The following is a 15117-nucleotide window of genomic DNA, read 5'->3' on the forward strand; positions in this document are numbered from 1 at the left end:
AACGATAATAATCAAAGCGATGACAAATGTATATCGAGGCGGATATAGCTAATGTATAACAGCAGCACTGCGCCATTTGCAGAACGCTCAATTCAAATATGAATTTTGATTTTTACTGGCGGTCTTTTCTACCAGTGACTGTTTGACAAGTTATAAAGAATAATCGCTTTCAACTCGCCTTGACCTCTCTCCGCCGCATCGTGCGCCCCCCGACTGATAAGATTATTTTCAATGTTGTACATATAGATGCACGTTGAAGATCGTAAAAATGTCGAGTTCTAATATCCGCGTTTTCACTGTATTTTGTACGATAGTTGCATTTTTCTTAGTCAATAGCTCTTCTAGCAGTAAGTTTGTTGTGTCAATTTCAATTTTGAGTTTTCTTATCTCTTTCTAAAACAACCACAGAACCAATAAGACACTATGGCCGCTGTAATGTGGGGAACGAAACCGGTTACTGCCAGCATCGGCAACGGTGTTGGGAGCAGGGAGCAAACTTCAGCAGCTCAGCCCGTAGCCAGTGTCCAAGTCAACTACGTCACGATCTAGTTTGTTGTCGCCGCGCACCGTTTGGGATTGTTTCCTCTGCCCTGAAGCAATTGCTACCACAGCCGGGCGTTTGTGGCTTTGTTGATTTCATTGAAAATCGTGTCATATCTGGCACCATATCAAGCATAAGGGATTTTCCATGGATGGCTCTGCTGCGCAAGTCTAAAGATGGTAATTTCACGCATTCATTCATTAATAACACGAAAAAAAATTTCAAATATTTTTGTAAGACTTTTTTAAAAGATTTTGCTCTCAAGATTTAGTTAATAACACAAAAAGGGAAAATTGAAGAAATATTTTATATATAATTATTTATTATTTCCCTTATTATTTTTCATTCGATCCACTTCAAAGATATAAATATTCATAGAAGAAAAAGTTTAACTATTTCCATTACCTTCATACTAAATTTTAGAAGCTAAAAGATTTTCTCAGCATAACCTATTAATACAAACACTTGAATAATTGCGTTGCATAAAATTATTATAGGCGAGCAATATACACATGTGTGCGGTGGCTCGCTTATCCACGAGCGCTGGGTATTAACAGCGGCACATTGTGTGCCCATCCGAGAGGATAGTCAAACTTTGTTGCAGGTGCGCCTGGGCGAGTGGAACACGACCAACTCACCGGACTGCCAATGGTCAGGGGGGGAAGAAATCTGTGCTCCCCCACACATAGACATGAATGTCGACCGGATCATAATGCATGAGGAATATGTCAAGGAATTTGCACCGAATGCCAAACTTCTCAACGACATTGCACTTCTGCGTCTGCAGCAGCCCGTCAACTTTTCAGAGTTTGTGCAGCCTATTTGCCTGCCAAGTTCTAATGATGACGATGAATACACGTACGCTGATTATGCCATGGACATTGCTGGTTGGGGCAACACCGAGCACACGAGCTTCGGCGGCAGTCCGATCAAATTGAGGGCAGTGCTGAACGCCTTGTCCATGGCCAACTGTAGAAAAAACTATCCGCATATTATGTCGAGTCAATTGTGTGCCGGTGGCGAAACGATGGCGGGTACCTGTCACGGTGATTCCGGCGGTCCACTGATGTACCAGCTGGCATATGATGACAAGGAAAACAGAGCCTACTATATTGCTGGCATTGTTTCACTGGGCTTGGCATTCTGCAATTATAGTGGGCAACCGATGATATTTACCCGAGTTGAACAATATGTGCCTTGGATAATGGGCACTATTAGCGCCAATATGTAAAGTAAACAATTTAGACAGATCAGACCATTGTTGATTGATATAAATGAATGTATTTGCCAAAAGTTTGGGGATTGTATTTTTTTAAGGGAACTGCAGCAACTTCTTAGAGTCCGCCATGCTAGTCACGTCGGCTTCGCTTGCGCTCCGAGTGTGAGCCGCGATCATTCTTTTCGTCGGCACGCTTGGGAGCTTTCTTGGCCATGTTCAAGAACTTGTCCAGACCAAAGGGATCTTCCTCCTTCTCAAACTCCACTGGGCCGCTACGCTGAGCGGAGCCCGGATCCCGCGAACCAGCACCAGAGAATTGTTTATCCGGCACAAAGCGTTTCGTATTAACAATTGTATCCAAATCCCCGCCATAGTTGTCACTATCCGCCTGCTTGCTCGGTCTGTAGATGTGGGCGCCCAGGGTGTTGGAATCGCGCCATGGCTTGTCATACACATTGTAAGCCTCATCGTCGCCATAGCCAGAGTCCATGCCTTTTGTGGTATTGAACAGACGCTGATCGAACAGGGTCTCACCATTCCCGGCGCTCTTCGCCGGCAAGCCAAGGGCAATCTGCTCAGATATGTCACGCTCCCGTTCGCGCTGCAGCTTGGTGCGTTTTTCTGGCGCGGCACGTTGCAAATTGCGATCGCGTTGACGCTCGCGCTGCCGTTCGGCACGGAGATCGTTGCGCTCGCGTGCATCCGGATTACTAGCATTGCCGCCGAGACCACCACCACTGGGGGCATCTGGCTCTGGATTGCGTAGACCGGCGCGTTCCTCGCGTGCCCGTTGCGCCATCATGCGCAGCATATCCTCCTTCTTTTCCTTCTCCTTCTGTGCCAGCTTCTTCTCCAGCTGAGCCCGCGCCTCGACAGCCTCGCGTGCCTTTCGATCGGCAATGTAGAGAGCCTCGGCCATCTTAGCGAACTTTTCGTTGATGTGAACCTGTTGCAGGCCGCGTCCATCGGCGGCCAAGCGCTTGTCCAGTGGTATGGTGTAACCTAGGGGGAAAAATACAAATTAACGGATTGCCGTTATGGATGTCTAATTAGTGGATTAAAACCTTTGGCGTTCTTCCAGTTAGATATGCAGGGCGGTATTTTCCATTCTTTCTGCTCCTTGACTGTCACCTTACGTGACGGCGAGTGCAACACTGGCGCTGGTGGCGACGGCGGTCCACGTGGTATCTTCTTGTTAATGCGAAACTTTGGCGGTTCCATTGGATCCAGCTGTGCCTCCACCATTCGAATGACACGCTGTTTGGCTCCAGAATTGAAGGCATCCCCCTGCTGCGATGGCGTGTATCGGATGTATTGTGCGGGCGCTGCTTTTTGTGCATGTCGCACGGGTAGAGCTGAGGTGATCTTTTGGTTTGTGAGTTTCTCCAGGGCCAGACGTGTCTCCTCGGTTGTCTCGTTAACCGTTTCCTCGTCCGGTCGCTGTAGCTCGTCCGCATCTTCAGCGAGCACCTCGGCGGGCAACAGCTGCGTTATCGAAGAGTAGACAATTTTGTCCTTACCATGTCCCTGGCGAGCAATCGCATCATATTTCACTTTGCCGTTGTCATCCAGACGCACGGCGAGCGCTTCCGACTTCTTGCCAACATTAGCAGGGGCCCCGAGACCTAAACGAGATGCAAATAAAAAGTAGGTGCTGCTACTACTTATGCATTGTTGGTGTCATCTTACCTAGGGGATACTGGGCAACGTGTATTTCGGGGAATGCGCCACCGTCGCCAAAGTCAGCCTCTGTGCGTGGTATCCAGTCCTTGCGCTGGCCGTAAGGTGGTGCTGCAACTTTGGCGGACACCAGAGCACCAATCATTGGAGCCCCTTTGGCTGCCAAGCGACGCTCGTCTTCGCGATCCCATACCGCATTGGTCGGTGCGGGCAGAAGACTTGATAATGACATCACTACTTTCGTGTACACGTTTAATGTATGTCACTAATATGTTATTGTCTTTTCTGCGATGGATTAACTAAAAAAAAAACGACTGAAAGCTGAAAATCACACACACGCACACAAAACACACGCACCAAATACAATCAGCGAGTTCTATTCAATGTGACCGTTTGAGGAATATATAAGTAAATGTGTAAATACTGCGAAATACCAAAAATACTAAGCTCACTTACATGAATGCATGGATATCGAATTGTTTTTTCGTGCCAATTAAACTACCTCTAAATACCAAATATGGAATACCATAGCCAAATTAATCGATTGCAAAATGCTGCTGCATTCATAACGGCAACTTCAATTTGAAAACAATAAACAAATAAAAAGTTTACTGTATTCTATAAAAAGTTCAGTGTAATAAAGTTATCTGATCGGATTATTTAAGCTTAGTTTTATTATTAAAAGAAGACAAATACAAATAATAAAATTTAAAATAACAATATAACCATATATGCATGTAACTAAGTGTTGCGCATGCGCTTGACCGGTTGCCTGGGCTGAATGCGAAAACGCTTTGACGAACTGGATGAGGGCGACATTTGCGTACAATACTGATAATCCAGCGTTTGAGTTCGTTTGCGTTTCAAGGTCTGCATGTCCCCATCATCGTGAGCTTGCATGGTGCGCACCAGTGAGCCAGCAATGGAGGCACAACGCCTGATCAGAGACCCAGTGCTGGACGTCGAAGCAGTAGCGGTGTTTTCTTTGTCATCGCTACCGCTACTGTTCCTGATTGCTGCTGTCTGATCTGTTCTTAGGGCCAAGGGCAAGCGAAGGACTGACGACATCAGGGACCAGAGTCGTCCAGGCTCCGATTGGCCACCTAATTCTGTTTCTCCTGTCGCTGTGTGCTTCCTGTCATTATGCGTGGACGCACTGTTTGGCAAAAACACCTCGTCCTCATCGTCACTGATAAGATCCTCCACGGAGCTGAAGGAATTGTGTGTGCGGTACGCACGCAATGGGGGACGCGCCCGCGGTCCCTGTGGCTGAGTCATCTTCGATTGCGTCGCGAATTCACCACTTAGCTGTCGCGGCACAATCTGCTGTCGACGTTGCTCATTACTGCTGAAAGTCTGATCAGCTGCTGCCGCTGCTGAGGAAGTGCTCGGATTAGGTGTATAGAAGATCTCCTCATCTGGGGTTGATTGCGTGGCATCATGCAGCTTTTGTGGTGTCTCAAACTTAATAAGCTTCTTGTTTATAATGGCACCGGGGATGCGGGTAATGGGCGTTATTGGTGGCACCGCCACATTGGCACCTACATCGCCGGTTGCTGATGCGATGATCTCGACACTCTCGCATGAATTGAAAACGGTGCTGGTACTGGCGCTTGAGGCAGATGCAGCCAATGAGCCACTTTTGGCGCAATGCTGTGTGCGTGTTATGATAATTGATTCAGTGGTTAGCTTTTGGGCCGACAGCACTATCTGGTATGGCTCAACCGGGCTCAAAGAGCCGCCAGCCTGATTGGCCACGACACTTTCCTCTACGCTCTGCGAACGTCGCACCACCGGTGAGATGCGAAGATCCAATGCCAGTGCCGACTCTGATGGGTTGTTCTCGCTCAGATCTAGACGCATGCGCCGTTGTGCCCCATGTCCTGTGGCCAAAATGCCCACGCCATGCTCCACGAAGGCCTTCTGTATGCTTCTTGACATGACCTGACGCAGTGGGGTCGCGCCACTAATTTTGCGGCGGCCACCTATCTTCCAGGCACGCTGCTGCTGTTGCTGGTGCGGCTGATTGCTGTCCGGCGGTGCGGGAACCGGGTTTTGCTCATCCAGCACATAGCCGCTGTGATAGATGCTGGACATGTGAGCGCCACCAACGGCAGACCCATTAAAGGTGAGCGTATCCTTGGGCTTAGCGAACATGGTTTCCACCGCCAATGGCGTTGACGTCGACCGTATTACTTTGCCCTTTTCGGGCAATGCGGTCAGCAGTCCAATGCTGCGACGTTGCTGTACCGACAGGTTAACGCTATCCGAGGACAGATTGCGTATCGAGGAGACGCTGTCGCTGTTAAGTTCCTCCTGAGTCAATCGACTCTTGGCTTTCCAACGAAGATTGAATAACGATATCGGCGTTAGGTTTGTGTGATGTTGCTGGTCCTCCTGCGGCTGCAATTGCAGCAGTAGTTGCTGCTGAGATCCTTGCATGCCTTTGGCTATGCTGGGCGACGTTTGTGTCGATATTGAGCTGGCGGCGACGTTTGCCCTTTTCAACGTTACCTTTAAAGCGCCCGTGTCGCAGCTCTGATTCTGCACCGAACTAGCCGCGCTGCAATCCTGGCCAACATTCACACACTTGGTGAACTCACGCAAATCCTCGATTCTCGTGTAGTTTCGTTGGCATTTGCGACAGCGCAGCGGTAAATGCACGCTCTCGATATGAGCCATCAACTCGGCGTACATTTCCTCATGCAGCGCAAGCGGCTTCTGTTCACATATCGGGCAGAAAACATAGACGATTGCGCTTACAGGTGCGGCTGCATTGGCGATTTCATTGCAAGAGCTAACTATTTTAGTGCGCTGAGCCACAGCAATGGCGTGCGCTTCAAATTGATGCTTTTGGCGGCAAGTGGCGCAACAGAAGATTCGCTTGCAAATTTGGCACTTGGCCTGCAAAGCGTATTGACAGTATTGAAGTCGCTTAGAAATTGGCATAATTTGGGCTGGCTTACCTCTTCGAAAGAACGCATGTACATCGTTGTCTATTGTATTGGGTTGAAATGGCGCACAAAAATTTATATTTCAACATGAGTTTGACTTTTACATACTGATATATAGACATACAATTTCAACGGTTCTCTTACATGTGACGCCGATAGGCGAATATCGCTCGTTATGAAGAATACTAAATAATCGACTGGCTATAAATATATCGAAAGGTTTAGGGTGGCCTAATATTATTCGTAACCTAATACACTTTTGCCGATAAATCAACTTGAGCCCAGAACATACGTATAATTTTTTAGAAAAATTCGTTGGCGTTGCATAAACATCAATTATAAATTTAATTGCAGTGTCTCACGATGCGTTTGCTAAATGTGGGGAACCGTGTCGTCGCTATGCGTTTGCGCTTGGGTGAGAAATTCACGCTGCCGGACCGCTTTAAGGGCACCACGGTGGAGAAGTGGGCCAACTACTGGAAAGGACTGATGAGTGATTACGCTGAAGTAGCCACAAGCGTCGTCAAGGAGTCGTACGCGAGGCCGAAACGAACCCTTATTTATGGCACGGCCATCGTAGCACTATACCAGATGGCCAAGAATAACCCAGATCAGTATGCCTTCTCCTCGCTATTGCGAACACAAACAAACCGCATGATAACGCTGCCGCCGGAACAGCAAAATTCCGAATCAAGCGATTATCTCGTTATGCTGGAGCGTGCCATCAATCAGAATAAGCTACGCCTCCTCAACCTAGGCATCTGCACGCTTCTGTGGGTGGACATGTTCGATGAGGATGATTGCACCTATCCGGCCATTTGTGAATACACCACAGTGAACTATTTAAGTTTTCATGAGCGCATCATAGACGTTGGCTTCTGGAACCAGTACTGGCGTCTCAAGTGGAAAATGCACAATTACGATGTCAACTATCTGTGATGCTCCGAACCAAATGCCGTGATTCTCAATTTTTTTGTTAAATGTGCTTAGTCATGTTTAATATCATACAATGTACATCCATTTAAAAGAAAACGAAATAGTACAATTTAGCATTTGTAAGCAGAGAAGGCCTTCATGTTCTTTACGAGGCGCTTGCTGGCTCAGCAATCGGTTTTTTCGGCCTAAAATGCGCCTCCAACAGTGCGGTGCAATTCTGCAGCTTGGCCAGATTGTTAATTTTGCCCTGGAAACTGTTTTCCTTGCCATTGCCCTTGCCCTCGAGTAGTTCGAGAAACTGCGGTCCCAACTCCTGCACCAGCATCGGATCGCCACGCAAGACCATGTGCCCCTTAGCAACACTGCCGACCGAGATGCCTTCGGATACCGTCAGAAAATAGAATATCTCTTCCGGCGCATTGCGCAAAAATGTAGTGGTGAAGTCCACCTCGATGCCATCGCGTCGATGCAAGGCAAAGTACTTGGGACGCATTGCCTTGGGTACATTCTCTAGGCGTTCGGCCTCCGCGTTGGCGAAATCCTTCAATAACTGCACGAACGACTTGCGTGTGGATTTGACATTTTGCTGCAGCTTCTGCAACAGCTCCAGATGCTGATGGGCGCCGCACCTATGAGTGATTGCAATGGAATCGATTGATGAGTGGGTTGCATGAGGGCATCATGATCACAGCCATGATTATGAACAACTACTCACTTTAGAGCCGCGGTGAGCTGTTGCTCGCGCTGAAAGATCTCGCCCAGCTTGCGAAGGCAACGTTCGCCGACAACAAAATGCACGTGAACATTTGACTTGACCTTCTCGGCGTAGATCAGTTTTATGCACTGCAGTTGCGACAGATTTGTGACGTGTGTGCCACAGCACATGTTCGATTCGATGCCTTCGATGCGAACAACACGAGCCAATCCCTCATGGTCCTTGGGCAGGCCACGCGGTGCGCGTGCATCCTGAAAATCCTGTGCCATCTCTGGATCCACCAGCAGCACGCTGACAATGCGTCCCTCGCGTATTAGATCATTTGCCTGCCTTTCAATTAGATCGAGTGATTCGCGGCTGATCAAATGCGGTGTGCTCAGCTGTATATAAGAAACACTGGGGCCCAGTGACCAGGATGTCGTGTCATACTTGAATTCGCGATCAAACAGAGCCGTGATTAGATGCTGACCGGAATGCTGCTGCATGTGATCCAGCCGGCGTGGCCAGTCCACCAGCTGCTGCACGGTGGCGCCCTCCTCAAAACTGCTGGACGACTCCACAAAGTGTACGGCTGTGCTGCCTTTCCGCAGAACACTACGCACCGGCTGGCCATTGATGGTGCCATAGTCGCAGGGCTGGCCGCCACCCTCGGGGAAGAGTATGGTGTCCTCGCAGACCACATTAAAGCCGCGCAGCTGACGTGTCTCTGTGGTGCTGTTGCTCCCCTCTCCGCACCACTCCAACGTGGCATAGTCGCAGGAGACAACGGACGTCTGAAACTGCAGAGAAGGATTAATAACTAGCTTGAGGGTAGCAAGCAACCTTTTAATTGACCTGCTTTTGGTAGCTGTCTTCCTGACATTTGAACACCATGGTGCTGCCAGCAGTTGCTGATAACTTGATTATGAAACCTGTCTGAAGACGTAGCGCACAGCGGCTGCAACCGGAAACAACAACAACAAATGCAAATGCACCACGTAATGTAAGCGTAACTCGCGCTCCGTTTGCGCTACGTTTGCTGCTCGCCTTGCTCTTTTTTGCGTCCATGCACTCTATGTTGGCTTACGTTTTTTGGACTCACGTCGTGTAAGCATTCGAGTTTGGGGCACATAAATTGATTAAAAAATATTAAGGATATGTCACCATTCTTTATGTTTAACAATATTCGACAACGAATTTAGTAAATACATTCATGTTGTATGTAGAAAACAGATGTAGCTTTTCTATAGTGCTTTTTTGGCCTCAATTGTTGCTTTTTTTTGCTTTGCTCATTTCTGTCATTTACAAAGTGCCAGTCCCAACCCACCCCAAATAATGACATCTCATTCTAATTGGCGCTATCCCAATCGTTGAGTGCGCGGGCGCACAATTGAGCAGCGAGTTCAATATCTGGCATTGTGGTATTATTGTGGGTCCGCTCAACAGTTTCTTGCCATCGTCCTGCAGGCTTAGCAGCTCCTGGCGCGCTCGCCTTTTCAGTTGCTAGGTTTTACGCTTATAAGGTTATTATATATACAATACATATACATATAAACTGATATTAAGATATCAACGGGGCGAATAGCGTTTAATGCCTATTATACCACCCACCTCACCTCCCCTCCCCCATTACTCGCTACGTGCAAGTCAAGCAAGCAATTTGAACAGCGTCCTTTACGTTGCATTCGCTCGCTCTGTTATCGCTTCGTTGTCGCAGAGCAATCGTTTCGTTATATAAGGCAAGCGGACAAATTTGCGAGAGTGCTTTCTTTGTCTGTATTTATATTTGTATGTGCTAGATGAAAACTGGCATAGAAAGTTCTTTATTAAAATTATTCGTAATTCAAACGCTGATGGTACGAGTTACTTTAGCCAAAAAATTATAATATATGTGTAGAAGCCAAGTTAAGTTAATTATAAAATTCAAATGTGGAATGCTGCATCCGCACGAGAATAACTTAAACAAAAACGAAACGAAAATCGTGAAGATGAATGTGTATTGGCATATTTACACAAAAGTGTAATTTAAGATTAAGGTACTCAATGCCTGACCTTAGCACACTATCAGTCAAAGGAAAAGAGCACATTTCAACGAAATCCATTATACTAGTTAAGTATTTAACCATCAGACCAGGCAGACAGACAAAACTAATGGCTTTTGTGCACCTTATCAGCATGTGTTATAGAAACACAGTCGCATTAAATGTTCATTATTAGCTCTGCTTCCTCTTGTATGTGTGTATGTGTGGGTGAGTAGGTGTAAGTGAGCGTGGGCGGATAAATGTAAAATAGTTCAGTTGATTGATTTATAGCATTCCGCATGAGACCTGAATGAAAGCAAATGCACACACTTATCGCCGTGTCTGTGCGCCATTGAATAATTGTTTTCCATGGTACGTTACGTTTCTGATGTTTAAGTTATTCAACGCATTTTGCCTGCATTCACATTTCGTTTAGCACTCCGTAAAAGGCGCAAATTTAAAGTGCTCGGATATTTTAGCTTGACGCACACAAGTATTCAACGAAAATGTCAGTTACACAAGCAGTTGTAATTTAGCAAGCAAAGAATTTTACAAGCAGCCCAACACGCACACGCACAGATATTGCTGAATGCAACCGCACATATCTAAATTGCAACAGCTACAACTACAAATTCAACAAGAATAAAGAGAATAGCAAATTTTGAATAACAAGAGCTAAAACCACAATCTTCCGTTTACCGTTTACGATAATGGCCAATACAGCGCAACTGTTGCGCCGCCAAAGCTCACGCGATATTGTGCTTAAGACCCAAAAGAGCCTCGATCAGTTGGAATTGCGGGTGAGTGGATATTGTTATTAAGCTACCTGAGCGATCACTAGTTTAATATGTGCCTGCATGCGCCAAAGGAGCTGCGTGGCCGTCTGGTGCCCAAGGAGCATGGCGTCAGCCATCATCATCACACATCGCTGCATCTACATCATCAGCCCATGTATGGTGCAACAAATCAGGGCTTCATGTCCGATGCCTTTGACGAGTCATCGGAACTGGAACAGGAGCTGCCCTTTGGCTCCGATGCCAGCACCAGCAAAACCAAGGCCGAGTTGGCCGCCTTTGTTGATCAGCAGCAAGAGGACATCGTTGAGGGCGAAAAAGAGGGGGACGAGCGCGAAAGTTGGGATAGCAAGGTCATGTTCCTGCTGGCCACAATAGGGTAAGTCGGCAAAGATACTAACTCAGAAATACTATATGAATGTGTATATATAATAAGAAATATTAAGCTATGACATTAATATACAAAATGACGATAAAGTTGTAGAAATATTCTAAAAAATTTAGTGAATTTTGGGGAATTTTGTTGGAACAGTTTCCTAGTAACCTTCCTTCCAAGTTTTGTAACTGTAGCTCTTAAATTACGGGAGATATGGGCTTTTGGAAATTGTGGGGTGGAAGTGGGGGTGGTCTAAAAAAAGTATTTTTACGGGTATAACTAGCAATATAATTTTCAAATTTGGTCGTTCTAGCTTTCAAATTGTGTGTTGTGTATTGGTTTGGAGAGATGGTGTGGACGTGGCCATCCTGCTTTTTATTGATGTCTTTGGGGAGATACCAGTAACATACTTTCAAAATTTGATGACTATAGCATTATATATGTGGCTTTATCGTTTTGCTATTATCGATCTCCTAGCCCCTATTGGACGTAGCACTCCAATTTTGTCTGACGCGTACACAGATCAGTATATGTTCCAAGTTTCAAGTTTCTATCTCTATGAGTGTCAAAAATAAGTTGCGTTCGTACAAACGGACAGACATACGAACGGACACCTTTCGGTATCAAAGTATGACAAAAAATCAAAGTGTAATTGAATTGCAAAATGTATTTGAAAATCTTTCTCATCCATAGCTATGCAGTTGGATTGGGCAACGTGTGGCGCTTTCCATATTTGGCGCAAAAAAATGGCGGTGGCGCCTTCCTGGTGCCCTACTTCATAATGCTGTGCATTCAGGGCATACCGATCTTCTATCTGGAGCTGGCGATTGGGCAACGACTGCGCAAGGGCGCAATTGGCGTATGGAGTCAGGTGTCGCCATATCTCGGGGGCATTGGCATATCCTCAGCGGTGGTCAGTTTCATTGTGGCGCTGTACTACAATACGATAATTGCCTGGTGCCTGATCTATCTGCTGCACAGCTTTGAGTCGCCATTGCCGTGGGCCAACTGTCCGACGCGCCTCTACAAGAACTATACCTACGATCACGAGCCGGAGTGTGTGGCTTCGTCGCCAACACAGTTCTACTGGTATCGCACCACGCTGCACTGTTCAGAGAGCGTTGACATGCCGGACAGCTTCAACTATCACATGGCAATTGCACTGATTGTGTCCTGGTTTCTGGTCTATATATGCATGGTGCAAGGAATTACATCGTCCGGCAAGATCGTCTACATGACCGCCATCTTTCCCTATGTGGTGCTCATCATCTTCTTCTTTCGGGGCATCACACTGAAGGGTGCCGCCGATGGTGTGGCGCATTTGTTTACGCCGCGCTGGGAAACACTGCTCGATCCGGTCGTGTGGCTGGAGGCCGGCACACAGATCTTCTTTTCGCTGGGCCTCGCATTTGGCGGCCTGATCGCCTTCAGCTCATACAATCCGGCCAACAACAATTGTTATAGGGATGCGATACTCGTCTCGCTGACCAATTGCGGCACCTCCATGTTTGCCGGCGTCGTCGTCTTTTCGGTGATCGGCTTCAAGGCAACGGCGATCTTCGATCGTTGCACGGAGGAGCGTGCCGGATTAGTCGCTCTAAATCGGACATACAATCTGCCCATATGCGACTTAGAGCAGGAGCTGGCTAATGTAAGTCTCAAATAAAAAATCGAAATTTAGTTAAAATATAGTTATCTTAAGCACGCCAAAGTCTTAATTAAAGAGGCTTACTCGCGAATTCGAATAAGGAGCAAACGGGAATAATTTAATCGGTTCAGTATTAACAATATTATGGTACAAGACAAGCACTTATCTTTGGACCGCTGCTGTTACAATGGCTAAATGATATTTTGATATGTACGGCCAGCAGCAAGAAGACGGATATTTTCCATGTTTTTGTTATCATAATTAAAATCATTTTGATTTTATTTTTTTTTTTATTTTTCTTTTTTTCTCTACAGAGTGCATCCGGCACCGGATTGGCGTTCATCATCTTTACGGAGGCGATCAATCAGTTTCCCGGCGCCCAACTCTGGGCAGTGCTCTTCTTTCTCATGCTCTTCACGCTGGGCATCGATTCGCAGTTTGGAACGCTGGAGGGCGTCGTCACATCACTGGTGGACATGAAGCTCTTCCCCAATATGCCCAAGGAGTATATCGTTGGCGTATGTCCTCTTGATATAATTAATTTAAAATTGATATCTTAGTCCCTACATCCCCATTTCTATTCAAATAGGCATTGTGCCTCTCTTGCTGCATGATTTCCATGTGCTTTGCAAATGGTGCCGGCAGCTATATCTTCCAGCTAATGGACAGCTTTGCTGGCAACTTTCCGCTGCTGATCATCGCACTCTTCGAGTGTTTGTCGATCAGCTACATCTATGGCGTTAGGCGTTTCTCGGATGACATTGAGATGATGACCGGGTCGAGGCCGGGCTTCTATTGGATGTTCTGCTGGAAGTACTTGTCTCCTTGTGCCATGATCACCATTCTGCTGGCCTCTTTCTATCAACTGGTAACCGAGGGCAGCAGCTATCCTGCTTGGATTGCTGCCAAGGGTGCCACGGATAACATGGAGTGGCCACATTGGTGTATTGTCATTGCCTTCGCGCTCATACTCTCATCCATTCTGTGGATACCTATGGTGGCAATATTACGGTAAGTGATTTTATACTCTGATACCAAAGCTATACGAGTCCGTCGGGTTGTCCCACAAAGTTAAAAAAAATTGGTTGCAAATTCCACTAGAGAGCTGTAAAATCGAGAATTGCAAATGGATAAAGAAACATATCTCCCACATTTTTAAAGTTAGGCGATGTCCTTCAAAGATCGGCATCCGCCACAAAAATCAGAAATGATCCCGCAGCTGTAGAGGTTATGTTACCAAAACCTTGGGAGGTAAATTACTAGTAACCTTCTCCCACATTGAAAAGCCTATATATCCTGCAATTTTAGAGCTGAAGTCACTAAATTTGAAAGGCACATTAATGATTATTCAATGGCCGAGGCACACCTTCTCACCCTCAAAATATACGTTGCCACCCACTATCACTCACCCGACTGTAACATTCTCACTCAATAGCAGTTGCATAACTAGTTCATGCAATGGCTTTTTCATAGCTCTCTCCTAACTGATTCCGATTGTTATTCATCCTTGTCTAGTCTGTGCGGCATCAAGGTGGTGGAGGATTCGGATCCCGCTTGGTTCCCCGAGGCCGAGCTGAGGGAGGTGCATGGCATTGTACCCCACGAGCCCACTGAGTTGGAGCGCAGTGTTTTCTGCTTCAACATGGACGGCACGGAGGGTATGTGCTGTCCCAAATACGGACTTCCCGAGAAATCTCTCGAGGAAGACGAGGAGTAGGTGTAGACGCTGCATGACGCAGCAACGATGACAATAATATAATATATATATATATATATATATATATAGATATATAATAGTAGATATATAATATATATACGAATTGAAAATGCATAAGTCACAACTTACTGTAAATATGGACAATAACTAAAGCAAAACTCTCTCACCGATGAAAAGCAGAATCGGTACTGGAATCTAATCCTTGTATGTATGTATATGTTCCCAAAGACTGCTCGAAAGGCAACAACAATCCACGATATAATAATGATGACAAAAGAACAGTAACCACGACGACAATAGATAGAAACAATTGTGAACTCAACAACAAAACCAAACACACAGAACAAAAAGCAAAAAAAAACATCGCAAAACAACTAAAATCTAGATTCTAGATAATAATTCCGCATTAATTCATTAGTATGTTCAATGCTCTACGATAATGCTGCGCGATTTGTATAAGGCAGATGGCATAGAAAACAGTTAGTAACACTAATACAAAAAACACGTACGTGAAAGATATATTTATTTTTATATTTA

At 46.1% G+C, this 15117-nt stretch overlaps 6 protein-coding genes across 6 annotated transcripts; 3 read left to right on the forward strand and 3 right to left on the reverse strand.

Moving 5' to 3' along the window:
* Nucleotides 1-29: 29 nt before the first annotated feature.
* Nucleotides 30-1834, forward strand: LOC6564555 (serine protease easter). The gene is made up of 3 exons (XM_001990865.2): nucleotides 30-347; nucleotides 409-720; nucleotides 1039-1834. The coding sequence occupies exons 1-3, from the start codon at nucleotides 269-271 to the stop codon at nucleotides 1770-1772; spliced, it is 1125 nt and encodes a 374-aa protein (XP_001990901.2). The 5' UTR covers nucleotides 30-268; the 3' UTR covers nucleotides 1773-1834.
* Nucleotides 1800-3842, reverse strand: LOC6564753 (puff-specific protein Bx42). The gene is made up of 3 exons (XM_001990866.3): nucleotides 3450-3842; nucleotides 2825-3385; nucleotides 1800-2762 (listed from the first exon to the last, which is right to left on the reverse strand). The coding sequence occupies exons 1-3, from the start codon at nucleotides 3670-3672 to the stop codon at nucleotides 1891-1893; spliced, it is 1656 nt and encodes a 551-aa protein (XP_001990902.1). The 5' UTR covers nucleotides 3673-3842; the 3' UTR covers nucleotides 1800-1890.
* Nucleotides 3843-4099: 257 nt separating this feature from the next.
* LOC6564589 (mitosis initiation protein fs(1)Ya) lies at nucleotides 4100-6491 on the reverse strand. The gene is made up of 2 exons (XM_001990867.2): nucleotides 6407-6491; nucleotides 4100-6344 (listed from the first exon to the last, which is right to left on the reverse strand). The coding sequence occupies exons 1-2, from the start codon at nucleotides 6428-6430 to the stop codon at nucleotides 4182-4184; spliced, it is 2187 nt and encodes a 728-aa protein (XP_001990903.1). The 5' UTR covers nucleotides 6431-6491; the 3' UTR covers nucleotides 4100-4181.
* A 152-nt stretch (nucleotides 6492-6643) lies between these two features.
* Nucleotides 6644-7458, forward strand: LOC6564590 (mitochondrial import inner membrane translocase subunit Tim29). Its single transcript, XM_001990868.2, has 2 exons — nucleotides 6644-6686; nucleotides 6749-7458. Exon 2 carries the CDS (start codon nucleotides 6758-6760, stop codon nucleotides 7331-7333), a length of 576 nt encoding a protein of 191 aa, XP_001990904.1. The 5' UTR covers nucleotides 6644-6686; nucleotides 6749-6757; the 3' UTR covers nucleotides 7334-7458.
* On the reverse strand, nucleotides 7376-9024 carry LOC6564943 (alanyl-tRNA editing protein Aarsd1-B). The gene is made up of 3 exons (XM_001990869.2): nucleotides 8880-9024; nucleotides 8046-8824; nucleotides 7376-7959 (listed from the first exon to the last, which is right to left on the reverse strand). Exons 1-3 carry the CDS (start codon nucleotides 8916-8918, stop codon nucleotides 7476-7478), a joined length of 1302 nt encoding a protein of 433 aa, XP_001990905.1. The 5' UTR covers nucleotides 8919-9024; the 3' UTR covers nucleotides 7376-7475.
* A 989-nt stretch (nucleotides 9025-10013) lies between these two features.
* On the forward strand, nucleotides 10014-14636 carry LOC6564944 (sodium-dependent neutral amino acid transporter B(0)AT3). The gene is made up of 6 exons (XM_001990870.2): nucleotides 10014-10845; nucleotides 10914-11218; nucleotides 11909-12866; nucleotides 13178-13381; nucleotides 13453-13874; nucleotides 14379-14636. Exons 1-6 carry the CDS (start codon nucleotides 10756-10758, stop codon nucleotides 14578-14580), a joined length of 2181 nt encoding a protein of 726 aa, XP_001990906.1. The 5' UTR covers nucleotides 10014-10755; the 3' UTR covers nucleotides 14581-14636.
* Nucleotides 14637-15117: the final 481 nt, after the last annotated feature.

Source organism: Drosophila grimshawi, unplaced genomic scaffold (assembly GCF_018153295.1).
Source record: "Drosophila grimshawi isolate 15287-2541.00 unplaced genomic scaffold, ASM1815329v1 contig_1006, whole genome shotgun sequence".
Classification (NCBI taxonomy): domain Eukaryota; kingdom Metazoa; phylum Arthropoda; class Insecta; order Diptera; family Drosophilidae; genus Drosophila; species Drosophila grimshawi.